The sequence below is a fragment of the Clupea harengus genome, chromosome 7 (assembly GCF_900700415.2).
Source record: "Clupea harengus chromosome 7, Ch_v2.0.2, whole genome shotgun sequence".
Lineage (NCBI taxonomy): Eukaryota > Metazoa > Chordata > Actinopteri > Clupeiformes > Clupeidae > Clupea > Clupea harengus.
The window spans coordinates 5,751,822-5,772,402 of NC_045158.1; the positions used below are offsets into that span (position 1 = coordinate 5,751,822).

Below are 20,581 nucleotides of genomic sequence, written 5' to 3' on the forward strand. Positions count from 1 at the left end.
TGCAGAAAATGATAGTGTTAAAATAATGTTTAGTGTAGTTTTATTTAGCAGTTGATTGTATGCAGTATGTTGTTCCGATGTCATGTCAAGTACTGTGGCTATGAGGATGTCTCAGAGCATCAGCTGTTTTAGGCATGTCTTTGTGGCTACATTGCCCTGTATATTCAAATTACGAAATACTGGTATTCTATTTTTTCCCCCCAGTCAAGAAGAGGGCAAAAACATATATTTTGTATATTTTACCAGAAATATAACATAAATAAAATGTAATTATTCACTGCAACTGCATGAGCAATTGATATTTCACAAGTTATTTTAATATAAGACATATAGTGCAGTTAATACAAAAGAGTAGGATATTACAACAACGCTCAAACCCATTGACCACATAGCCTGTGTCAGTTAAACAAAGGACTGAATTTTTAAAAAAGGACCAAGCAGTCCAGGTTTAGATGTTTGTTTGTTTTTAGTGTGTGCATGTTTCACATTTGACATGATTCATTACATTGTTGATATGAAAATAAAATCGAATCTACTTTTCATCACAATGAAAAGCGTTAGATAAAGCTGCTTTCAAAAAAGATATTGTGTTGCCCTTCACCAATTCATTCAGAGCCTGAAAGACATCACAAATTAGAAACCTTTATAGTATTGTTGGGCACAGACATACTGGCACCAAAGCATAATCAGCCCATTCTGCTAGCGCTGTTTCAATGTCCTATGATGCATACATAATTATGCATAAATGATGTCTTAAGAAAACCCTGGCAGCACCTTAAACTGTGCCATCTGTGAGTCTGAGAGGTCGTAATAGATTCTGCTTTTGCTGATGTTCTGCCTGTACGGCAACAGGTCCTCCACAATGAACGTGTCACTCAGACTCGTCCACACCGTCAGACTGTACCTGAAAGAAGACAAGAAAAAACAAAACAACAAACAGAATGAAAATATGCGTGCACACACAATGCCCCCCCCCCCCAAACAAACAAACACACACACTAAATGGGTCTGGGCTCTGTTCCACAGCACAACAGAAAGAACATAGGGTAAGCCCCTTTAGGTTTGGGAACGTTTGGAAACTTGATAATGATAACATTAATGTGCATCATCACAGAAGAAAAGCAATTTGAGGAGGAGAGCCCTCACCTTAAGAGGCCCGAGTCTTAAGGAGGGGATTAAATCGGTCATGGGCACCACTGTCTGTGCTGATGGAGCTTTAATCAGCCTAAGGATTTATATCAAACACTTCTGTTTTCTCATTAACTCACTGGAGAGTAGCTGTTTGAGTGTTCTGAGCAGTAATATAATGACATTAACACCTTAATTGCAGTTACTACGTAGAGTTACATAGTATAATATGGCAACCATTTTACATAATATTTAATTTACGCATTTGACCTAAAATTTAATACTAATATTTACCGAATACTATGTCCACCACTGTGATTTTCAAGATTTTCAGTGATTCAAGAATTTGTGGAAAAACTTCATGCTACTGCAATATGATTCTCCTCAATAAACAGGTTTGGGTGTTTTTACATTTTAGCTGATTGATGGAATAATAAACTATCAATATTGGAGAAAATAATAATCAGTTTTGTCCCCCAAGTCTGCTTGCCAGTGAGTGGCGATGTAAAATGATCACAAATGTTTCCACACATTCAGACCTACCTGTCAGATTGTTGCAGGAGCCACCGCAGTTGTGCAAAGGACTGGGACATAAGAGAAGCGCGAACAGGAAAGGTGACAGGCTCTACCAGGGGTTTGCACACAGTTTCCATTTGCTGCACCATCTCCCAGCTATACCCTACAAACAGTAATGAATGTAATATTCAATGAAAATGAAACACTCCCTAAAGTAAGAGTAGGTAAAACTAGCGAGCTTACTGCCTAAAAGGCATGCAAACAGCCTTGCAAACAGCACCATCACCGCAGTTGGCCCTGATAAAAGTGTGCTAGCAGGCTAGCTGGTGTCTTCTGGTGATATATTTGGCGATGTCCTGCTTTCAAAGCCTTTTCTATCATTTTCATTGGGTCATTCGTCCTGGACCACAGAACTACATAGTGCATAGCCTGAGCGGCTAGTGGGAACGACAGGTGTGTTTATCTATCCTTCACATCATCAGACATCATCAACCTGAATTTGAAGATGATACCAAAAAGAGTTGTGTCCCCTGTGACTTCAGCGTGAACCAGCTCACCTGGGTTATCAGTGTTTGGGCTCCATCCGGTTGTCCAGCCCAGAGAGAAGACGGCATTGCGTGCAGCAACATGGACAGCATCCAGGAAGGCCTGAGGTTCCAGCGGGGTAGCTTTGCCCCCGGGACCCGCAAGAATATCAGCATTGATCCACACAGGAGCTTGGAGCTCATGGCGGACTTGTTCCAAAAGAACCATAGAGGGCGCAACAGCCTGTAAACTGTGTAAAGATGTGTAGTTAGAAACGAAGGAGGGGTATTCTCAACGACTTTGAACTGGAAATGTTCATGACAAAACCAGTATGTAAGTATTGGCTTAACCTTTTGAAGTCAAGTTTTATTCCTTTGCCTGAAGGCATCACCTCCTTTAACCACTCTCGTAGTGTGATGTCACTGTCATTCTGAGGGGGGTGGGCCATGATTGGCTCTATGGGATCGCACCCTCTGAGAAGGATGTCAGCTTCAATCATGTGGGCCGAGCCTTTGAGTGCAAACGACAGGGCTAGTGAGTACCATTATTAACACATGAACTCTGACTCGGTGAAATCACTCCACTGAGATAATAGAATCCTGAACATAGAAATATAATGTAATCTGTCAACACCTCCAGACCCTATTATGTTTCAGTTTTAATGTGACACATTACAATGGCATAAAGGTAACAGAGGTATATCAGTAATTGCTCTGAGATGAGAGCCTTGTATAAAATCAATACTGGACTGATTAAGCAATCAGGAAATATATCTACAGAGGATGCAAGACATTACAGCATTATGCATACTCCCCTATAGAACAGAGTGAGATGCTTCTATTGCCTTGACACACGTCATGTAGGCCTTATGCAGGTTTCTACCTGAACAATGTCACCAAATTTACTTTTAAACAGGGATGTAGACAAGAAATATGCTAGTATATTGCACAACAAACCAATTGAAATAGTCGCTATGGTAGACACACAAATGCATGCCAAATAACTGGTCAATAGCAACCGGGTTTGACAGAGTAGCAGCCTACACCAGGAGCCTCACTTTTAAGTGCCTCGTTGATCTTGGACCTGCTGTTGGCTGCATGATACCACTGGATTACCGCCGCATCCTTCTCCACTATTTGACCCTTCTTCAGAAAATAGTCAAGTGTTTGGTCACTCATTGCTCCTGAAAATTTGACAAAGCGTAATTAGTAAAATGATGCATGTTTACGTCCAGAACAAAACGTATTACTTACGACGAATTACTTCGCGAGCTAACATTAGTTGTGGTAAAATGTTTCAGTTTTAAGTTCAATGCTTCGAGGAAGTACATTAAATATAATGTCACCTGTGGGTAACATCAAATCCTCAGGTTTTAAGTGAAAGGTTATCCATATTGTCACACCGGCGAAAAGAATAAATGGAAATATTAGCAACCGACGTGGCCTTAAGCCGTTCCTCTTTAGGGCCATATGATTTAAACAACAAATCCAGCCATGATCCTGTTTGCAACTTGCGCCCCTATGCTTGTGCCATCCTACGCATTTCCTCTAAATTGCATTATGGGAGTTGTAGTTATATTTAAGTGAAGTTAACTCCACAACCTCTCCAGGATCTTGATAGGGTGTGATTCATCATGTGAGAAGTCTAAATAATTGCGGTTGACATTGCGGTGATTCTGAGTTGAATGAAGTAATTCACAAATAATGCAGAAATGCCATGACTTGCGTTATTTTTGCGGAAATATTGCGGTAATAAATAGCAATTGCGACTGAATTTGTGAAAACACAAGATTGCAAAGTTCTGGAGGGACTGCTTTAATAACATATGCACTAACTGTGCTCAACATTGGTAACCAGTACCTTCCATGCTCTCATTAATTAAAATAAATAAATTACATAAAATATGCACTCAGATCTTAGTTGACACATCATTGGTTATGTTATTTATAGGCCTGCACACAAGTAAAGTAAGTAAATGTTTTATATGAACCATTTTTGTCACTACTGCAGTGCAGACCATCAGCTTTAAGGTAAAAAATAAAAACAAAATAAATAGTTTATATGTATTACCTGTTTGTTTTAAAGGAGCTACAGTTCTTACAGAAACCAAACAAATGATGCTTTAGTATTTAATAGTTTGGTCACACTGATATTATAATTAAAAATAATATCAGTTAAAATTAGTGTTTTAAGTTAATGCAGGCTTCATGCAAAAACAATGTACAGAAATATTGTTTGATCTTCACTTCTGAAACGTTCCTAATGATTCCATCTATCCTGAGCAAGTGTCAAGCTCTTCTAGAGGTGATCAAGGGAACAACTTTTGGTCTCTTTCATGTCAGCAAGTTCGGCACTGCGATCCTCAGAAGAACCCGGACATTTGCAGTCCTCTTTGGAGTCTCATGAGGCATCGTCTATTCGTTTCCCTGGAGCACTTTCACTTGTTTTCCCTGGAGCGTTTTCGCTTGTTTTCCCTGGAGCGTTTTTACTTGTTTTCAAGTCGTCTGTGTCCGCGCTGCTTCCTTGCCATTGGATGTGGAGACGCTTCTCAAGGTCCTCGGTGTTGCGGGCCAACATGTAGCTCACTTTCCTCTGATGCGCCAGTGCCTCCTCTTTATCACTCAACTGAAATCCACACAGTTTACAGCAGAGAGGACAGAATGGGATGTAAAGCTTCAGTTCAGGTTCAGTTAATATTATGCAAAGCAAAACCTCAAAAATACCATAGACAAAGTCATAGACAAACCAGATCAAGCAGCATATGTAGTGTTTCATATGGGTCTTTTGGAATCATAGCAGATGGAAGAAGCCCTTTTAATCTTTGCCCAATGCTGAGAGAACCCTGTCTCTCTTTCCCTGAAAAAAAAGATGAAAAAAGTAAGACTTTGGAGTGAGCCATGTCATATAGAAGTCCTTGACCTTGTGTATGTGGGAATCAGGCAATAAAACCCAAAACACCACCACAGAACTGAGCATGCAGAAGCGTTGCATGTTATCAGTGGTCAACTGCAAGTTTGTTCAGAGTTTTATAAACACTCCAATTACCCCAATGCTTCTTGAGAGTCTTGCTTGTGTCACTCTCAGCCAGGTGAAGAACATGCTCGCTCCCTCGCCTCAGCTGCTGCTCAAAAGCTATCCGGAAGGCATCTGCCATCACAAACGCCTCATCCATCTTCCTCCTCTGAGTCTTCAACTGTGGAAAAATCCTTATATATTAGCTCTCAAGGAAAACGGGGACTTTGAGGGACTTTCGCTTATAAGGACTAAATGGAAAACCCCAATGGAAAATCCCAAACCTCTTGTTTCAGCTGTAAGACTTGCTTGCGGCTGGCGGCAGCGCTCCTGGCACACGGACAGGGCTCGCTCAGACTGGAGGGACACTGGCAAGCTCCAAACACAGCAAGCTGTGGAACACAGACATGGGATATCACAGATAGCGTACACAAGCCAAGCAAACTCCAGCAAAATGAATATTGAGCAGGATACCACTGGGACATTATGGTGAGTTCAAATCTGTGGGAGCAAATTTAGCAATTAAACATACCTCTTCCCTTTTCCCTGTATTACATTCCTCACTGTCTCTTTATCGCTGCACATCCTCGGACTTACCTCAAGCACAGAGCCTTCTCTGCCTTGGTTTGAGGGTGGCTGCGTTCCCTGGAATTCACTCCTGTCCTGAGCGCTAAGCGTACCCAGAAGCTCTAGACACTGCTGGTTCAAAGCTAGATGATAAACACATTTGCTTGAGTGCCATGTTAACAGAACTTTTTGTATTTATTTAATTATTCATTTGTTTATTGTTTATTCAATTACTTACAAGTGTTCTCTGTCCTCAGTGCTTGCATCTCTTTTGTTCTTTCCTCAAGACTTTCACTCAAGGCTTGATTCTCAGAACAGACCCTATTTATGACCATGAACCCAAAAAAGGACAGACCAAATAAATACACAAGATTAACAGTAAAAATAAAATATGTTCATAGTAATGGAAAATGGAATTGTATTCAGGCAAAACAAACACACCTCTCATACTTCTGCTCCCATGACTGCTCGAAGTTCTTAAATCTCGCCTGATTAAAATTGATTTCCCATTGTAAAGCATTTACTTCCTGACAATTAAATTAGTTGGAGGGGAGAGGAGAGATTAGATAAACAATGCACCAGTCTTGTTTTAAGTGACAGTTGTAGAGTTGATTTAGAGGGAAACAATGTAAGAATGCATCTGTGTAATGGATGCTTCATAGACAGCTGTCTAAAACTGCATTACAAAATGGCGTGTCCCCACCTTCTCCAAGGCTTTGGCCCGCTCCTCACTCTTCTGAAATAAGTGTTTAGTATGAGTAGTTGCCTTATCTAAGATTGCCTGGAAATGGAGATGGATATCAAAATAAACACATGTCCATCACAAGATAACACACACACAAAGTATTTACAATGCATGACTGGAATAAATACTTGAGTAGACTGAGGGTTCTGATGACGGATGACAATACATAATATCAGATCCTACTCTATAATATATTTTAGTCTTATTTTGAATATGCCAATGTGGATATTTTCCCACTCTCACATGTCCCTGAAGGATCCTCAGAGCTTCATGCTTCCCCTCCAGATGACGGTGTGTCACCTCCAGCTCTGAGCGCAGCAGCTCTACCTCCTGGAAGAATATGGTAGTACATCAGTGGCTAGGACGGATCATTACATCCTACTTAACAAATTATTCCTTTAAATGTTTGCATTTATTTGAGTTCTCATAGCTTTCAAAGTGTCTTACATTAGAGTGCACAGTTATCTGTGTCTGTTCAACTGAATTGTAACTTTGTGACTGCAAATGCCGAGCACTGAAGTTGAATGATGAATGGTGAATGGGAAATGATATGTCAACTTTGCTGGAAACTCAAGTCCACCACCACACACCTGCTAGTCATGTCTCTGAACTCACCTGGGTGACCTCCTGTAATTTCCTCTGCAACTCCTCGCTGCTTCCTTCATCGTGGTATTCTGGGTAAAAAATGTGGACACCATAGCTTTAAATAGTACAGAAACACAGTTGGGGAAATTCACTTTCAGTTTACTCCAGGAAGTTCCTGAACAAACTACACAGCCCAGTCATCCGTTCAGCTTTAGTGAAACATTTAGCAGGTAGACTTATGTAGAAGTTCAGCTGATTCAATATTTAATGTGTAACCATCATATTAGTTGTTGCTGATTTAATGTTGTTCATACTTATATTAGGCTATTTGTTTAACATTTGTTAACTAACATATTTGATCAATGTTAAATTCCTTACTTCTGTGAGGGTGAACACTCTTTTGATTATACCCCTTGGTGCAGAGGTCTAATATAGACAGCAGTAGACTTTTATGGCAATACGCTGGCCGTGAGCAAAGATGTTGGCATTTCTTCACCTGCACTATTCACGCCAAAATAAACATCACACAGCCAAGGAAAGAGATCAAGGTTCATGGCGGGACACAAGCAGGTGGTGACATGGATGTTTTAAGGCTCTCCTGAAAGTTTAGTCTCAATTTGTGAACGATGAAACCAAAACATTACGTTTTAGCCTCCAAAACTCAACTGCCATAGGCTGTGGGCCATCCAGAGGTGGAAGTAGAAATAGAAATCTTAAAATCTCAAATGGATTTTTTGGGATAATGACATAACATACTGACACACAACATGACTTGCACTTACAGGGGCGCACGAGTGAAATGACACATGCCCAATCTTACCTGATTCTTTCTTCCTACAGTTATGTGGGAGCTGTCCTCCATTCAACTCCTGCCTCAATACACTGCACATTTCACTGCATGGTGTCCAGGAGAAGGTCTCTTTGCCTCCACCTCCATCGCTGTTCCTCTTCAAAGAGTGTGTTGGTGACAAAAGCTCCTGAAAGTCCCCTTGACTTCTGCTTCGAGCTTGGTGCCTTGTCTGGTTGCTCAGAGCCTTGGGTCTTTCACTCATTCCATCCCCTAGGTCTCCGTCAGTCATGTCATCCTCTCCAGCTCTTGCACTGGTGCACGCTGTTTGGTCTTGGCCCACTTGCATTCCAGTAAAAGATGGACCACACAGTACCACAAGATCGCGCTCCTACTGCTGTCAAACCGACTGATGAACCAGCGTTAAACAAGAACTGTTCTTTTCACTGCAGTATGGTCATCCAAAAGTAAACAATAAAAATGGCGTCACCGTAACTTTTGCAGCAAACCATACTTTAGAATGTCTGAGAAAGGCAAATTTGTTTGCATTGTTTCTCTAAGTAGAGTAGCCTATCACAGGTGTTTGGCGAAGAACCGAACCTCGACCACGTAATATTTACAGAGTGAGCCAGAGAACCACACTTGGCTCATGTATGGGGCGGAGTCAACAACTTTAGAGAAAACCCGTGTGAAAGCCAGAAAGTATTGTCATGGACGGTTGGTTAACCTTCCAACCTCTTGGCATTACGACGAAAATGTCAAATAGTTCAACTCGAAGTCTGTATCACTGGTCAGTCCTCCACCTGTTGCTTCTTGATGAGCGATAGACCAAGTATTTTCCTGCCAAGAAATTACAGTGCGTCACTGGCAAGTGTTGCCGCTCGACATTTATGTCCACAAAGTTTGTGTCCGAAATTAGTTATCATTTGTTATTCCATAAAAGCAGACGACAAAGAATTAAAGACATCCCCTTCCACGCGACGGCGCTGACGAACAGGATGCTGTATTGTGTCGTTCTGTATGCTCTTTTGGGAACGCCTTCCATGTGTCATTACCTCTGAAGCGGAATATCTGAGGCAAACACCACATTCACACGCATGCAGAACACACAAACAGTTCAAACTCGGCATCACACTGGGTGTGAGATTTTTTTTTTTAAATGATTACCAAAAAGAACAGTTTTTGCGGCTTTGTTTTTATTAAGATGAACAAGGGTGACAAATGGCCGACAATGCTCACTTTTCCTCGAGATAAAAGTATGAAGCGTTCACTGTTTGAATCCGTATTAATGGACAAAGAAGCAATGAAGCTTGCCCTAGCAATGAATACAAATATACACTGCAGTTTCACATTTGTGTGCATCCTCCAAGAGAAAAAAGGCAGCCTGGAGGACAAACATATTCACAGAGTGTTGTAAGAATGCAAACAAAAATAAATATTTTACAAAGGAGGAAATCCCAAGGGCTCTCTGGACTACAACCAAAATCTTGTTTATAGTTCAGACGTGAACCAGAGAAATCGGGCAACTCTCTCTGGTAGCATGTAATATGAACAGGACCAACGCACAAAACAATAAATATTAGAAAGAAGGTCCAACCAATATTGTCACCATTATAATTATTAAAACAAAAACAAAAACAAGGGCTGTCTAGTGTGAGGATAGAAAACCCATTCATCTGGACATCACCAAACTGTGACATACATTTTCTGGAATATTTTAGTCCGACACTGCCCAGTCTTTCAGTCACTGTCATATTCTTCTATGAGCAAGTCCTCCTCTTCAAGCAGAGCTTCTGTGGTGGTGGGTTGTGGCTGACTCATAGGTAGCTCTGCCCCAGCCTCCTGGCTGCAAGATGGGGTAGGCTCTGCCCCTGTCCCCGAGTCTGGATCTGTGGTCTCCTTTGGATGGAGAGCTTCACTGGCTGGATCTTCACCTTCACTGTCCTCATGTAACAACACTCCATCTTTATCACCCAGGGCCTCCAGTTTCAATCTGGAAGAAGCAAAGTCAAGCGCATCCATTATACCACTGGACTAACAGGAGTACTCACACCACACCTGTTAACAAAACCACACGTAGATGGGTACACTTTGTAAATGGTGGTCTCAGGCCTGTTATGGGAAATAGTGTCAATCCATACCTGCCCGGGAATTTCCTAAGAGGGAGATGGCCTACATCCTGAAGGAAGGCAATCTGAGCTGTGAGGGGGAAAAAGGATAGGAAGGAGACATTAAGAAATCATACCCGTCAAGTCATACGTTTTATCTGTGAGACTCATGGATTTCCAACATTTCTCATGTATGTGACACTGAATCTCACTAAATCTCTCGGATTTTCACTCCCAATAGCACAGAGTAATAATAACAAGTCCATTAGACTGCTGTGCAGTGCATGTGAGAGACTGTAGTGTTCGCACTGTGTGTGACTACATCTGTGTAGCAGTATTAAGATACTAGTCAACAATGTTTCAATATTCAGCGAGTTAGCACTTTCATCACTGATGGAGATAATTTCCAAACACTGTTAATGACTTAAGAATATAATAATCAAGTGCCTTGTATTATTAATTACCTTATATGAATCATGTACTTATGTAAGCAGGAACATGGCTTTTCTGTGTTTCTGCGTGTGTGTAACTTTTTTTAGATTATTAGGTGCCACTTAGTCTACATATGTACAAGAGCATGTTTAGACCAGAAGTGATAAGAAGGGTTGAACTGTGCTTCTTCCGACCTTGTGCAAAACTTCCATCCTTGCCTCGGACATCAGAAATCCACCACGTGGTTTTCCCTGCTGAACGCTAAACTTCTGTCTATATAAACCTGGTGTGTTTATCATGGCTTCACTTTCAGCCTTGTACTGTGAGTGAGCCCGATTGCAATTGTTGTTTGTCTAATAAATATACTTATATGCAGCTCCGGAGTCCTGAGGTAACTAGGGTGCATTTTCACCTATCAATCACAGAGCAACTTCTTATGTCAGGGCGAACACAGACATGTTAACGAGATGCCCTGCAAATGTAACAATCGTGTTCTTTTGTGTCTGTGTGGAGGCGGTGGCGATGGCTCATGGATTTCAGTCATGTTAACTTGACTATGAGAAATGTATAAAAGTCAAAAAGACGGCCCATGGATTTTAGTTTAGAGTTTTTGGTTCTACATATGACCGCCAGCACTCAAATGGGATTTGCACCATCATGGCACAATACAAAATAAATTGAATATTAAAATAAATAAATAAAATTAAAATAACATCTCTCAGATTTGTCTATTAAATAATTAGTTTACTGTGTGTCAGGCTATGTTACACTGTGTGTGTGTGTGTGTGTGTGTGTGTGTGAGTGAGTGAGTGAGTGAGTGAGTGAGTGAGTGAGTGAGAAAGAGAGAGAGAGAGAGAGGGCGTGTGAGTTGTCTAGGTCACCTGGGTTCCTCATAGGGTTGTTAAGTTTCGCAAGGTACGGCACTAGTTCTGTCTGAAGGCCAACAGGTGTGAGACAGAAGCTTACGAAGAGTGACTGAGCAGCCTGGCAGTTCTCCCGGTACTGCAACAACAAAGGCACAAAATCCACATAAAGAAAAAAAAAAAAAAAATCACCATATGAGCCAAAAAGCTAGTTGAGCAATTCCATTTACATTTAACAATCTCATCCATTTTACCTTCTTATTGACCAAAAGCCAATGAGGTTTGTGCAGCGGCTTGAAGCCCACGGAAGACTGGCAATCTGCTTTAGCCCGGGCAGAGTTAGCGTGGATGAGGCCCCGGGTGGCGACGGATGACCCATACCCCAGCATGGTGGACCGAGACTATTCAGAGAGAGTTCCACAACAAGGTTCCAACATCATTCCATCACTATGACAACTACAAACTCTTTGTGCGCTGTCTACAATTCGATCACATCGTCATCCAAAACACAGGGGTGATACACACTTGATTAAGTGCGTAAGTGAGCAGAGATGACAGGAAGGCGGACTCACACTCCATTCAGCTGTGAGGCAGTCAGCGTCAGATAGGTAATCACTCGCCCGAGCGACATCGTCCACGTCAGAGAAGAAGTCCACGTAGTTCTGTTGGAGGTAAAGGGTAAAAAACTCTCCGGACATGTGCGACCGCTCAACCACCACCTAAGTGAGAGGAGGACAAAGAATTACTAGGGTTAGTCTTTGAAGAATACGGCTCCTTTATTTTGGTATCGAGTTGTACTGTCGGCTTTTGTGAGATAGTACCTCAGGGTCTACCAGTAATTTGTCCCTCTGGTGTTCTGATAAGTGGCCAGGTAGTCTAGGTACTTCTGAAGCCTCGAAGCTCTCACCTGAAAAACACGGAACCAAAATACATGATCTGCTAAGCACTGTATAAACAACTGAAATGAAACTAATCAGAGGAAGTGGTGGAGCTAGCCTGCTCCATCTTACGTTTACAGTAGAGGATCTTCCCTAGTGCTCTAAAGAGAAAGAGGGAGGCATCCTTCCCACCGATGGCCTGACTTCCCTCCAGCGTGTCAACGCTTCTGGAGGACCTGCTCTTTGCTTTGGGCTTCGGTCCGGCCTTTCGAGATGCAGCTGTTGACTTTCCCTTCTTGGCAGCCCAGAGACTCTTTTCCAGGGAGTGGTCTGTGAACACAGTGGAATGATCAGAATGATCATTATAGTTGTCACTCTTTAGTCTTTTCTGCAGGCACAATCATATATGACAATGTTCAGAATAGCGTGAAGACCCTTCTGTATATTCTACTCAGTGTGCTTTGTTAAAATTATACAATATTTTGCAAGTATATCTTCTAGCTATGCTTCAGGATTGGTCTCTCTCTGTTATCAATGGTCATCATTGTGATTGTTATAAGAATCATATTAAAAGACTGTTGGCACTATTATGGCCATAGCTATGACAACAGTGATATTTACTGTAAACACCGATAGCTCATCTTTCACCTGTGAGAGAAGAGAACTGTAGACTGTTGATGGCACTGCGGATGTCTCCGGAACTGCCCGAACACAACAGCTCTAGAGCAGCTTTGTCAGGGGCGGAAATTGTCCCCCCACTCTGCGCACACACAACCAGAAACAAAAAAAGGCCATGTGAACGGAGAGAGGGGACGGGAGGGAAGACAAATGTGTGAGAAGACCGAAATGCATGTGAGAATTTGAAAAGTTCTGACCTTTCCCGCTTCAATGGCGACGATGCGGCTGAGGACCTTCATCGTGCTTGTGGGGGCGATGGGGTTAAAGCTGCAACAAACAAAAGACAGCAGCACTACAGTTAGTACTTTCAGGATGGGAGTAAATCATACACACAAAAACCACACAGTATTTACTAAGATATATATATATATATATATATATATATATATATATATATGCAAAATGCTAAATAAATGTCTCTTTTTGCGTTCCTGTCCATGAAATAAGGTGTCATCCTGTGGTAGAGGTGTGCCATTCCAAAGCAGAGGTGATGTGTACAAGACTGAGTCTGAGTGCAGTTATGGTTAGAATGAGCACAAGGCAGTGCAGCAGCAGAGATGGCACTTCACCTGACGTTGCTGATCTTCAGCTCCTCCTGCACCTCCTTGGGGAAGAGAAGTCTGGAGCCTCGATCTCCACTGAGACTGTCGGACACAATAAAAACAAGGGGACACCTGCCCGTCCTGACAAAACGCCTGTGGAAATCAATAAGATGAGGTTAAAATATCTGTCTGGTGCTTAAATATGATCAGTATCTTTGACAAGCCTTCAAATATCAAAAATCCATATTTACCTTATATACCACATAATCATGGTAGACAGGACACACACATTAGTGTCTCACCTTAGAATATCATGTAAGCATGTTGGCTTCCTGTAGAATTGGTTTGGGAAATCCTAAAATTACATTAAAAAGAGACAGAAAAGGTAAATCTAACAACCCATAGCAAAAACTAACCATACCTTCAGTGAAAACCCTACAATTGCGTTATCTGTGCATTCAGCATATGGGGTTCATTAATACAAACAAAAAAAAGGTTTATTCATGTCCATCATCAAGAGTTTTGCTCATTTTAAGTGTTTTATTGATCATCTCAATGTATATTCCTCCATTAATTTTCCCCATCCATCTGTGGTTTTACTTCTACAGTACCTCCACTAGGATGATTTTTCTGTCCGTTGCCAGGCTGTCCCCACTCATTTGAAGACAGTTGTACTTGTTGGCCCTGAGCAAGAATTCCTGGAAGGCCCCTGTTTGTGAGGTGCCTTGGAAACTGTTAAACCTAGAATCTGATTAGGCATTGGGGTGGGGTGGGAAAAAGGTGAAAGTATGGTTTTAATATTCATGTTGGTAGCGACCCGTGCGTGACATGTACATAAAATACATGTGACATCATTCAAATGAAGCACTTCAAATAATGGCAGTTGTCTTGATTCAGAAGTTATCATACTTGGATCGAAAGTGTCTTTAAAAGAAGAGTCATCTGTTCGGAACTCGGAAACAATTGAAGGGTTTGTCCACTCCTGGATCTGGTAGTCCAGTTCTTTGGCAAGTACACGGACTGTGGCTGTTTTCCCACAGCCAGATGGGCCTGTTAAAAGGAGAATGGTGCCACCCTGTGGATAATGGCACAGATACTTTTTTTAAAGATTCATTCATGGTCTTTTTAGCCTTTATTTGGATAGGACAGTGAAGTATTTTGGACAGGAAATGAGGAGGAGTGAAGAGGTGGGGAGAGGATCGGGAAACGACAGCATGCCGGAATCGAACCTGTGTCCCCGCGGGCATTGTAGCCCGTAAATGGGGGGCTTATTGGCTCGCGCCACAGTGCCCCACACAGATACTTTTTTTGTTTACAAACTATCGAACGTTGGGATCCTAACATCATTCAAACTCAGGTAAGAACAAGAAAATAGAAAGTTGTGCCTGCAAAAACGACATTCATTCTAGTTCACTGAAGACAAACCTTGTGTATGGTTTTCGAGTCTAAATGAGTCCTGATCCAGTTTTCAACCTCCTCAATCTTCTTCTTGTGGACTGCCAGTTCCGCCTACAGTAAGCATAAGGAAACACAGCAATGCAAACACAACAATTCAGTTAATGAAACCATGACACAATTCATCGGTGAATGTTCTTTTCTTGTGGACTGCTAGTTGCGCCTACACTAAACACAAGAAAATACAAAGATACAAGATACTCAGTTGAATCAATGGCACTGTTTTTAATTTCTTATCTCATTTCTCATCTCACTGTATGATTTCCATCACTGATCACGATCACAATACTAAATATCATATTTTGGACTGAATACCATAGTTTGATCTTATTTTGAAAGGGATTTCCAACTCTTAAGCAGTCTAAATACTCCAAGAAAGGTCATCACCTGTGAGCACGGCCTGTGTTTGTCCACCCACGGCTCATCCTGGTCGTCAGGTGACACCTCTATGCACAGCGACCGGAAATCAGATGCACCGGAGTCTGCCCTCCTCTTCTTTGGACGCTTGCTGCTGGTGTCACTGCCAAATAGCTGCCCTTTACCCTTCCCTTCTCCAGAGCGCTGTCCTTTCTTCTGGGAAAAATCACTCAGACCTGAACTCTCAGTTAGGCCACCAAATGACGGCTCCACCCAACTGTTCAACTGGACAAAAGTATGCTAAGAGTGAGTATGTTACAGAGCTGAATATGACATCATAATTATTGGCCATGAGAAGAAATGATGTACGGGCCAACTTACTTTACCAGAGGATGCAGTCCCTCTCAGAGACAGTTTTGACATTATCAGCCTCAGTGAGTTCCATCCAAAATACTCAACATGAGGAAGAGGGCTAAAATAAAAAATGAATTGAAAAAGGAGAGGGTCCATTCATTTACTATGGTGGCATTAGGCAAGGAAAAAGGATTAGTTAACTAACCACCTTAATTCTACATTGCAGACAGAAATGTGTCTACTACTCTTGAGCACTACTGATACCAAAGGGAAATTGCTGTGTTGAACAACACACACATAGCCTAACTGTGCAAATTAAATGTAGAATGTGCATTGCTACTCTGAGGATAAGCCTCCTCTCCCGGCATTATATTTCTCCCATTATATTTGCTATTGCAGTGGGCAGGAATTATTTCTTGTAGCAGTTCTTATTACAACTGAAATTACACTCTGCAGTCTGCCCAGTAGGTCGTGCAGGGGATGTGCAGTGTTGAGCAGTTTGTGCAACATCCTATTCTAGACAACAAACTCTAGAGTGCTCTGTCCCTGCTCCATCTATGTAGACAGCCTAAGTGCTTCATTTCCAGTCCAGTCTTTTGGCCAGGTGAACACCCGGGTATCTGTAGCCGTCTACCACCTCCAGATCTTTTCCCAGGATGGAAATGGTGTTCAGCCTAGACCTGATCCACAACAATCTACTTCGTCTTGGCCACATTTAGGAGGAGGTGGTTGTTCCCACACCATGCCACAAAACAGTCCACTAGTTCACACCACTGACACACCCCACAACAAGTAATCTAAACATTTCTGCAGATGACAGGACTCGAATTGGAAGTCTAATGTATACAGGGAGAGGGGGGAAAGGTGAGTCCCCTGCGGTGCTCCTGTGCTGCTAACCACCTTACATGTGCATTAAGTAATTCCAACATTGTATTGTCTCTGGTGGGACAGCGTATACGTCACATGCATGATGCATCCATATTACATTTAAAGGGCTAGATATTGTAACCGTACAGTAAGAACGTTTTTACAACACAGCTATCTATAACACGTTTTACCTAAGCAAATTTTGACAGGGTTGACATTCGTTGTGGAATGTTAAAATGCTCTGCCACCAGTTGTAGGTAGTGGCATTTTGCTCCAGTAAACATTGCAGAATCTATTAATTGAAGCCATGAATTACATGAAGCATGTTCACATAAAACAATCACATAAAAGCAAACGTGATGATAAAATGGCTTTTCAATACAGGTGTAAAACTGCAGCTATCTAGGAGCTAACGTTAGTCAGCTAAGTTAACTAGCTAACGTTAACGTTAACAAACCAGAGACTTTGACCAAACATACATTACACAAGAGGAAACTAGCCAATTTCGTACTGAAATACGGTAAAAAAAAAAAAGGATGGTGATTATCTTACCTCAGTTTTCACCAAATATTAAACAAAACTCCAAGTTGAAAACAATAATTCTTTGAATTTGGGAATACCCCTTTAAAAACGACGTTCCTTCGTTACTCTGTCGCATCAATATGACGTAACAGAATCTCCAAGCACACTCAAGTAGAGCACGTTTTTGTGGACTGATGTGAATTAGGTTTGGCTTGATATCGCTATATTTGTATTATTACTATTTTAAAAGGCTTGTCTCTCGCTATTAGTGTTCAGTCATAGTAAACACTAGTCACGCTTTTTGTAAAGAGTGACGTTCAGGATGAAAATCGTGAAAAAACCAAATATTCTACTGACAGGTAAGGAAGCCATAACCTATTGGAGAGCAACTAATCATGTAATCAGGAGAGTTGTGATATGTGTGTGTCGTCTATGTTTACCTAGAGATATGACAAGCTTTTAGATGTAATTTGAAGTCGCACTATATTGTGTATTCACTAGGATTCTCCAAGCCTTTTTGACCGAGGCTGTGAGACATTTCAGACAGTGTAACAAGTTTTCTCATGGTTGCAAGCTTCCTTTTGAAGAACGCACTAATCAACACTTAAATTCCTCTAACAGCATCGGACACGGACATGCAGATAAACTACAAATAAGCGAGCAAAATAGAATATTTCTTAACTATTTAGGTGTGTTTGTTTCGTCAGTGGCCGCACACGTAAAACCATCTTAAGATGTTTGATTTGAAACTTTAAAAGATAAGTTATTTTTGCTGATAAATACTTTTAAAGCCTAATTTATTCTAAGCAACTAAGGTTGCTACAAAAATTGAACACGGGGGTCCAGCTTTACAATGCAAAATGCAAAACTTGTGATGTTTGCCATGTAATGCTATTAAGAAGGCACTATTGACTCCTTGATCTGGAATAAGTCTACTTTTTGGTATTCTTCCTCAGGGACTCCTGGAGTTGGTAAGACAACTTTAGGGAAAGAGCTTGCCCAGCAAACAGGTCTAACATACGTCAATGTAGGTGACCTGGCTCAAGAAGGTAAGCATGCTGGAATGAACAGTCTCTTTAATTAATTACAAATGTGGACAGATCTGGGAAACCAATACAATTGCACTTGAATAATAATATTTCTCTAGGACAACTGTTTGATGGATTTGATGAGGAATACCAGTGTCCAGTGTTGGATGAGGACAGAGTAAGTAGCCTATGTGACTGAAAATGACTTCTTTTCACTCACTGGTGTATATTAGCATTAGTCCCAACATTAGAAAGGGCACATTATATCAATACAGAGATAACTGATTTGTGGGAGTGTGTGTGTGTGTGTGTGTGTGTGTGTGTGTGTGTGTGTGTGTGTGTGTGTGTGTGTGTATTTGCCTGTGTTTGGTGAGCTCAGGTGGTGGATGAGCTGGAAAATAAGATGACAGATGGAGGTGTTATAGTGGATTACCACGGCTGCGACTTTTTCCCTGAGCGATGGTTCGACATTGTCTTTGTTCTTCGCACAGACAACACCAATTTGTATAACCGACTAGAGAGCAGGTGAGCAGAAAATGTATTTATTTTTGTATTTGAGGATAAACAAGCACACACATTGGGGATGTCCCCCAGCTGAGAAGGTGCTCCTGTGGAGTGTATATACCATCACATAATAAATGATGTTTTCTAAACAAAGTTCGCGGGGATGCAGATGAATGACAGCCATTACTCACCCCACCTCCTCCTAGGAGATTTAAACTCTTCTTACCTGTCCACTACGTCACACACTCTTGCGTAGCAAAGTATCCCAGCTCCTCCCCATTCGCCTCCTTTTCACTAGTAGCTCTATGCTCACATGAACTCTTATCCATAGGGGTGTCAGCGGACACTATAGGCATACAATGGGTGCACTAGTGAAACATGTTTTATCATCTTTAATACGGCACACATATTCTTTAAATTACAAAATGCAATGTTTTATGTTGCCAAAATTACATGACCAGTAAACCTGATACTGACTTATCATTGCAATAATTCTTTACGAATGGAACGGAAATGCCCAAACGCCTCAACAAGCTACATTAGAGTAGAATTACCTAGTTATGTTTTTAGAGATGTAAGATAGCCTTGTTGTCTGCATCTTTTTAGTAGTTTTACAGTCATGAGGTACACCAGCACTACACCACTTCATCCCCACTGCTGGCCTTGAGCGTGTTGTTAATTTATCAACAACTTCCCATCACTGTCATTGGAGGAGACTTGTGATTCATAGATCTAAAAAACTGTCCCCTTTAACGAAAATGTGTTTATGACCGCACCATGTGACCTTAATTGCATGATCTTCAAACCATCGCTTCCACACACAAAAAATAGTTGTGGTGAAGTAATGAAATAAACTTGTTTCTAGGGGATACACAGGGAAGAAGCTTCAGGACAACGTCCAGTGTGAGATCTTCCAGACCATCTATGAGGAGGCTATGGAGGCCTACAAGCCAGAGATTGTCCACCAGATGCCCAGCAATGAGCCAGAGGACTTGGACAGGAACCTGGATCAGATTTCACAGTGGATAGAGCAGTGGATGAAGGACAATAACTAAACCGATTTTTGACACCAGCTGTTCGGACTGTATTCGTCACACAAAATCACATTCACACCTGGAGAGGTGCAACACTTCTCAATCCACACAGCTGTTCAGATGTGTTGAGATGCATGGGTGCAGTGGGGGTTTATCTGTTACATTGCATTTAATAGAAGTATCACAAGGTGTCTGATGATCGTGTGGCCGATAGAAATTACAGTTTTATTTTTATAGTGTACACAGCACCTTGCACGGATAAGTGAACATTTGAGCAAGAGTATTGTAATCAGGCACTCACATTCCAGTTAAGGTTTTAAGTTTGAAACCAGTTTCCAAAACAATAATCTGACTTGCTCCTGATCTTGTGTTTTCATGAGGATTGGGCTTTATCCAGCATCCTTTAAAGGAGTTTTGACTCAAGTGTGTTCACTCAGGCCTTACGGTATGTTAGAAGACATTATTATTATAATTATATTATTATAATTAAATAATGTGATATGAAACATACTGATAAATGCAGTAGTCTAATATCTGATACAAATTGTGACGCCCCCTGTCTACTGGTCCTGCAACTGATATGAAAATTAGTGCATCAAGATGCAATTGCAGGTAGGCCCAAATGGTTGGTTGAAGCTGTTTCAGTAATGTAATGAATAGATTGTTGGCTGTAAGTACAAATACAAATTATTAAATAAGCTTCCCCTTGAATCTGTTTATTTAATGTTTTACTTACCTAGCCTCAGCTGATGATAAAAATGGCTGCAAGTCATTAAGTTGATTATAAAGCACTAATAATGATCAGTACTAGTAGGCTATCACATCATTATATGTTGGTATTTATTAGCCTAATTCAGGGTTAGGACCATTTATCGGGTCTATGAATTCACACTGGTCAGACAGGTTTAACACTCATTACGTCATCTTTGGGGATGAACCAGTAGTCGAGACAAACTCCCGACCCGCTAACGTTAGTGGTGGAAGGTAATTGGAGGCGAGGTAAAAAAAAAGGTTGTTTTAGCTGACACAGGTGAGTACATTTGGAATAAAATCAATAACGAAAACAGTCGGGTGAGGACCACGTCTTTTCGGGCA

The 20,581-nt window shown here is 41.3% G+C and overlaps 4 protein-coding genes across 5 annotated transcripts; 1 reads left to right on the forward strand and 3 right to left on the reverse strand.

The window, feature by feature from the left end:
• Nucleotides 1-295: 295 nt before the first annotated feature.
• On the reverse strand, nt 296-3,729 carry fam151b (family with sequence similarity 151 member B). The gene is made up of 6 exons (XM_012815925.3): nt 3,515-3,729; nt 3,227-3,352; nt 2,520-2,679; nt 2,202-2,419; nt 1,672-1,807; nt 296-904 (listed from the first exon to the last, which is right to left on the reverse strand). Exons 1-6 carry the CDS (start codon nt 3,636-3,638, stop codon nt 754-756), a joined length of 915 nt encoding a protein of 304 aa, XP_012671379.1. The 5' UTR covers nt 3,639-3,729; the 3' UTR covers nt 296-753.
• A 554-nt stretch (nt 3,730-4,283) lies between these two features.
• ccdc125 (coiled-coil domain containing 125) lies at nt 4,284-8,925 on the reverse strand. Of its 2 annotated transcripts, XM_031570280.2 has the most exons (12): nt 7,898-8,925; nt 7,456-7,578; nt 7,108-7,166; nt 6,736-6,822; nt 6,451-6,528; nt 6,189-6,274; nt 5,986-6,068; nt 5,778-5,890; nt 5,465-5,572; nt 5,214-5,361; nt 4,915-5,024; nt 4,284-4,793 (listed from the first exon to the last, which is right to left on the reverse strand). In XM_031570280.2, exons 1-12 carry the CDS (start codon nt 8,211-8,213, stop codon nt 4,569-4,571), a joined length of 1,536 nt encoding a protein of 511 aa, XP_031426140.1. In that variant the 5' UTR covers nt 8,214-8,925; the 3' UTR covers nt 4,284-4,568. The 2 variants fall into 2 exon arrangements, with proteins under 2 accessions (XP_031426140.1, XP_012671377.2); XM_012815923.3 differs by lacking the exon at nt 7,456-7,578 and having other exon boundaries at nt 7,898-8,897.
• A 118-nt stretch (nt 8,926-9,043) lies between these two features.
• rad17 (RAD17 checkpoint clamp loader component) lies at nt 9,044-17,074 on the reverse strand. Its single transcript, XM_012815919.2, has 17 exons — nt 16,951-17,074; nt 15,559-15,649; nt 15,208-15,462; nt 14,791-14,874; nt 14,275-14,440; nt 13,977-14,113; nt 13,668-13,720; nt 13,393-13,518; nt 13,021-13,090; nt 12,794-12,905; nt 12,278-12,475; nt 12,089-12,174; nt 11,840-11,986; nt 11,522-11,668; nt 11,286-11,406; nt 10,006-10,063; nt 9,044-9,857 (listed from the first exon to the last, which is right to left on the reverse strand). The coding sequence occupies exons 2-17, from the start codon at nt 15,598-15,600 to the stop codon at nt 9,605-9,607; spliced, it is 2,055 nt and encodes a 684-aa protein (XP_012671373.2). The 5' UTR covers nt 15,601-15,649; nt 16,951-17,074; the 3' UTR covers nt 9,044-9,604.
• Nucleotides 17,075-17,085: 11 nt separating this feature from the next.
• Nucleotides 17,086-20,197, forward strand: ak6 (adenylate kinase 6). The gene is made up of 5 exons (XM_012815927.3): nt 17,086-17,279; nt 17,877-17,969; nt 18,068-18,126; nt 18,328-18,473; nt 19,318-20,197. The coding sequence occupies exons 1-5, from the start codon at nt 17,243-17,245 to the stop codon at nt 19,505-19,507; spliced, it is 525 nt and encodes a 174-aa protein (XP_012671381.2). The 5' UTR covers nt 17,086-17,242; the 3' UTR covers nt 19,508-20,197.
• The last annotated feature ends 384 nt before the right edge of the window (nt 20,198-20,581 follow it).

Coding starts and splice junctions, on each gene's coding strand:
- fam151b (XM_012815925.3), bottom strand. CDS start 3,638: ATGGCCCTAAAGAGGAACGGCTTAAGGCCACGTCGGTTGCTAATATTT. Junction 3,353..3,514: donor GGATTTGATGTTACCCACAG/GTGACATTATAT, acceptor TCAAATTTTCAG/GAGCAATGAGTGACCAAACA. Junction 2,420..2,519: donor ATAAAACTTGACTTCAAAAG/GTTAAGCCAATA, acceptor ATCTTTACACAG/TTTACAGGCTGTTGCGCCCT.
- ccdc125 (XM_031570280.2), bottom strand. CDS start 8,213: ATGCAAGTGGGCCAAGACCAAACAGCGTGCACCAGTGCAAGAGCTGGA. Junction 6,275..6,450: donor GGGCCAAAGCCTTGGAGAAG/GTGGGGACACGC, acceptor TTTAATTGTCAG/GAAGTAAATGCTTTACAATG. Junction 5,362..5,464: donor TCTTACAGCTGAAACAAGAG/GTTTGGGATTTT, acceptor ATTTTTCCACAG/TTGAAGACTCAGAGGAGGAA.
- rad17 (XM_012815919.2), bottom strand. CDS start 15,600: ATGTCAAAACTGTCTCTGAGAGGGACTGCATCCTCTGGTAAA. Junction 14,441..14,790: donor ACTCGAAAACCATACACAAG/GTTTGTCTTCAG, acceptor CATTATCCACAG/GGTGGCACCATTCTCCTTTT. Junction 11,987..12,088: donor AATTACTGGTAGACCCTGAG/GTACTATCTCAC, acceptor CCTCTCACTTAG/GTGGTGGTTGAGCGGTCGCA.
- ak6 (XM_012815927.3), top strand. CDS start 17,243: ATGAAAATCGTGAAAAAACCAAATATTCTACTGACAG. Junction 17,280..17,876: donor ACCAAATATTCTACTGACAG/GTAAGGAAGCCA, acceptor ATTCTTCCTCAG/GGACTCCTGGAGTTGGTAAG. Junction 18,127..18,327: donor CAGTGTTGGATGAGGACAGA/GTAAGTAGCCTA, acceptor TGGTGAGCTCAG/GTGGTGGATGAGCTGGAAAA.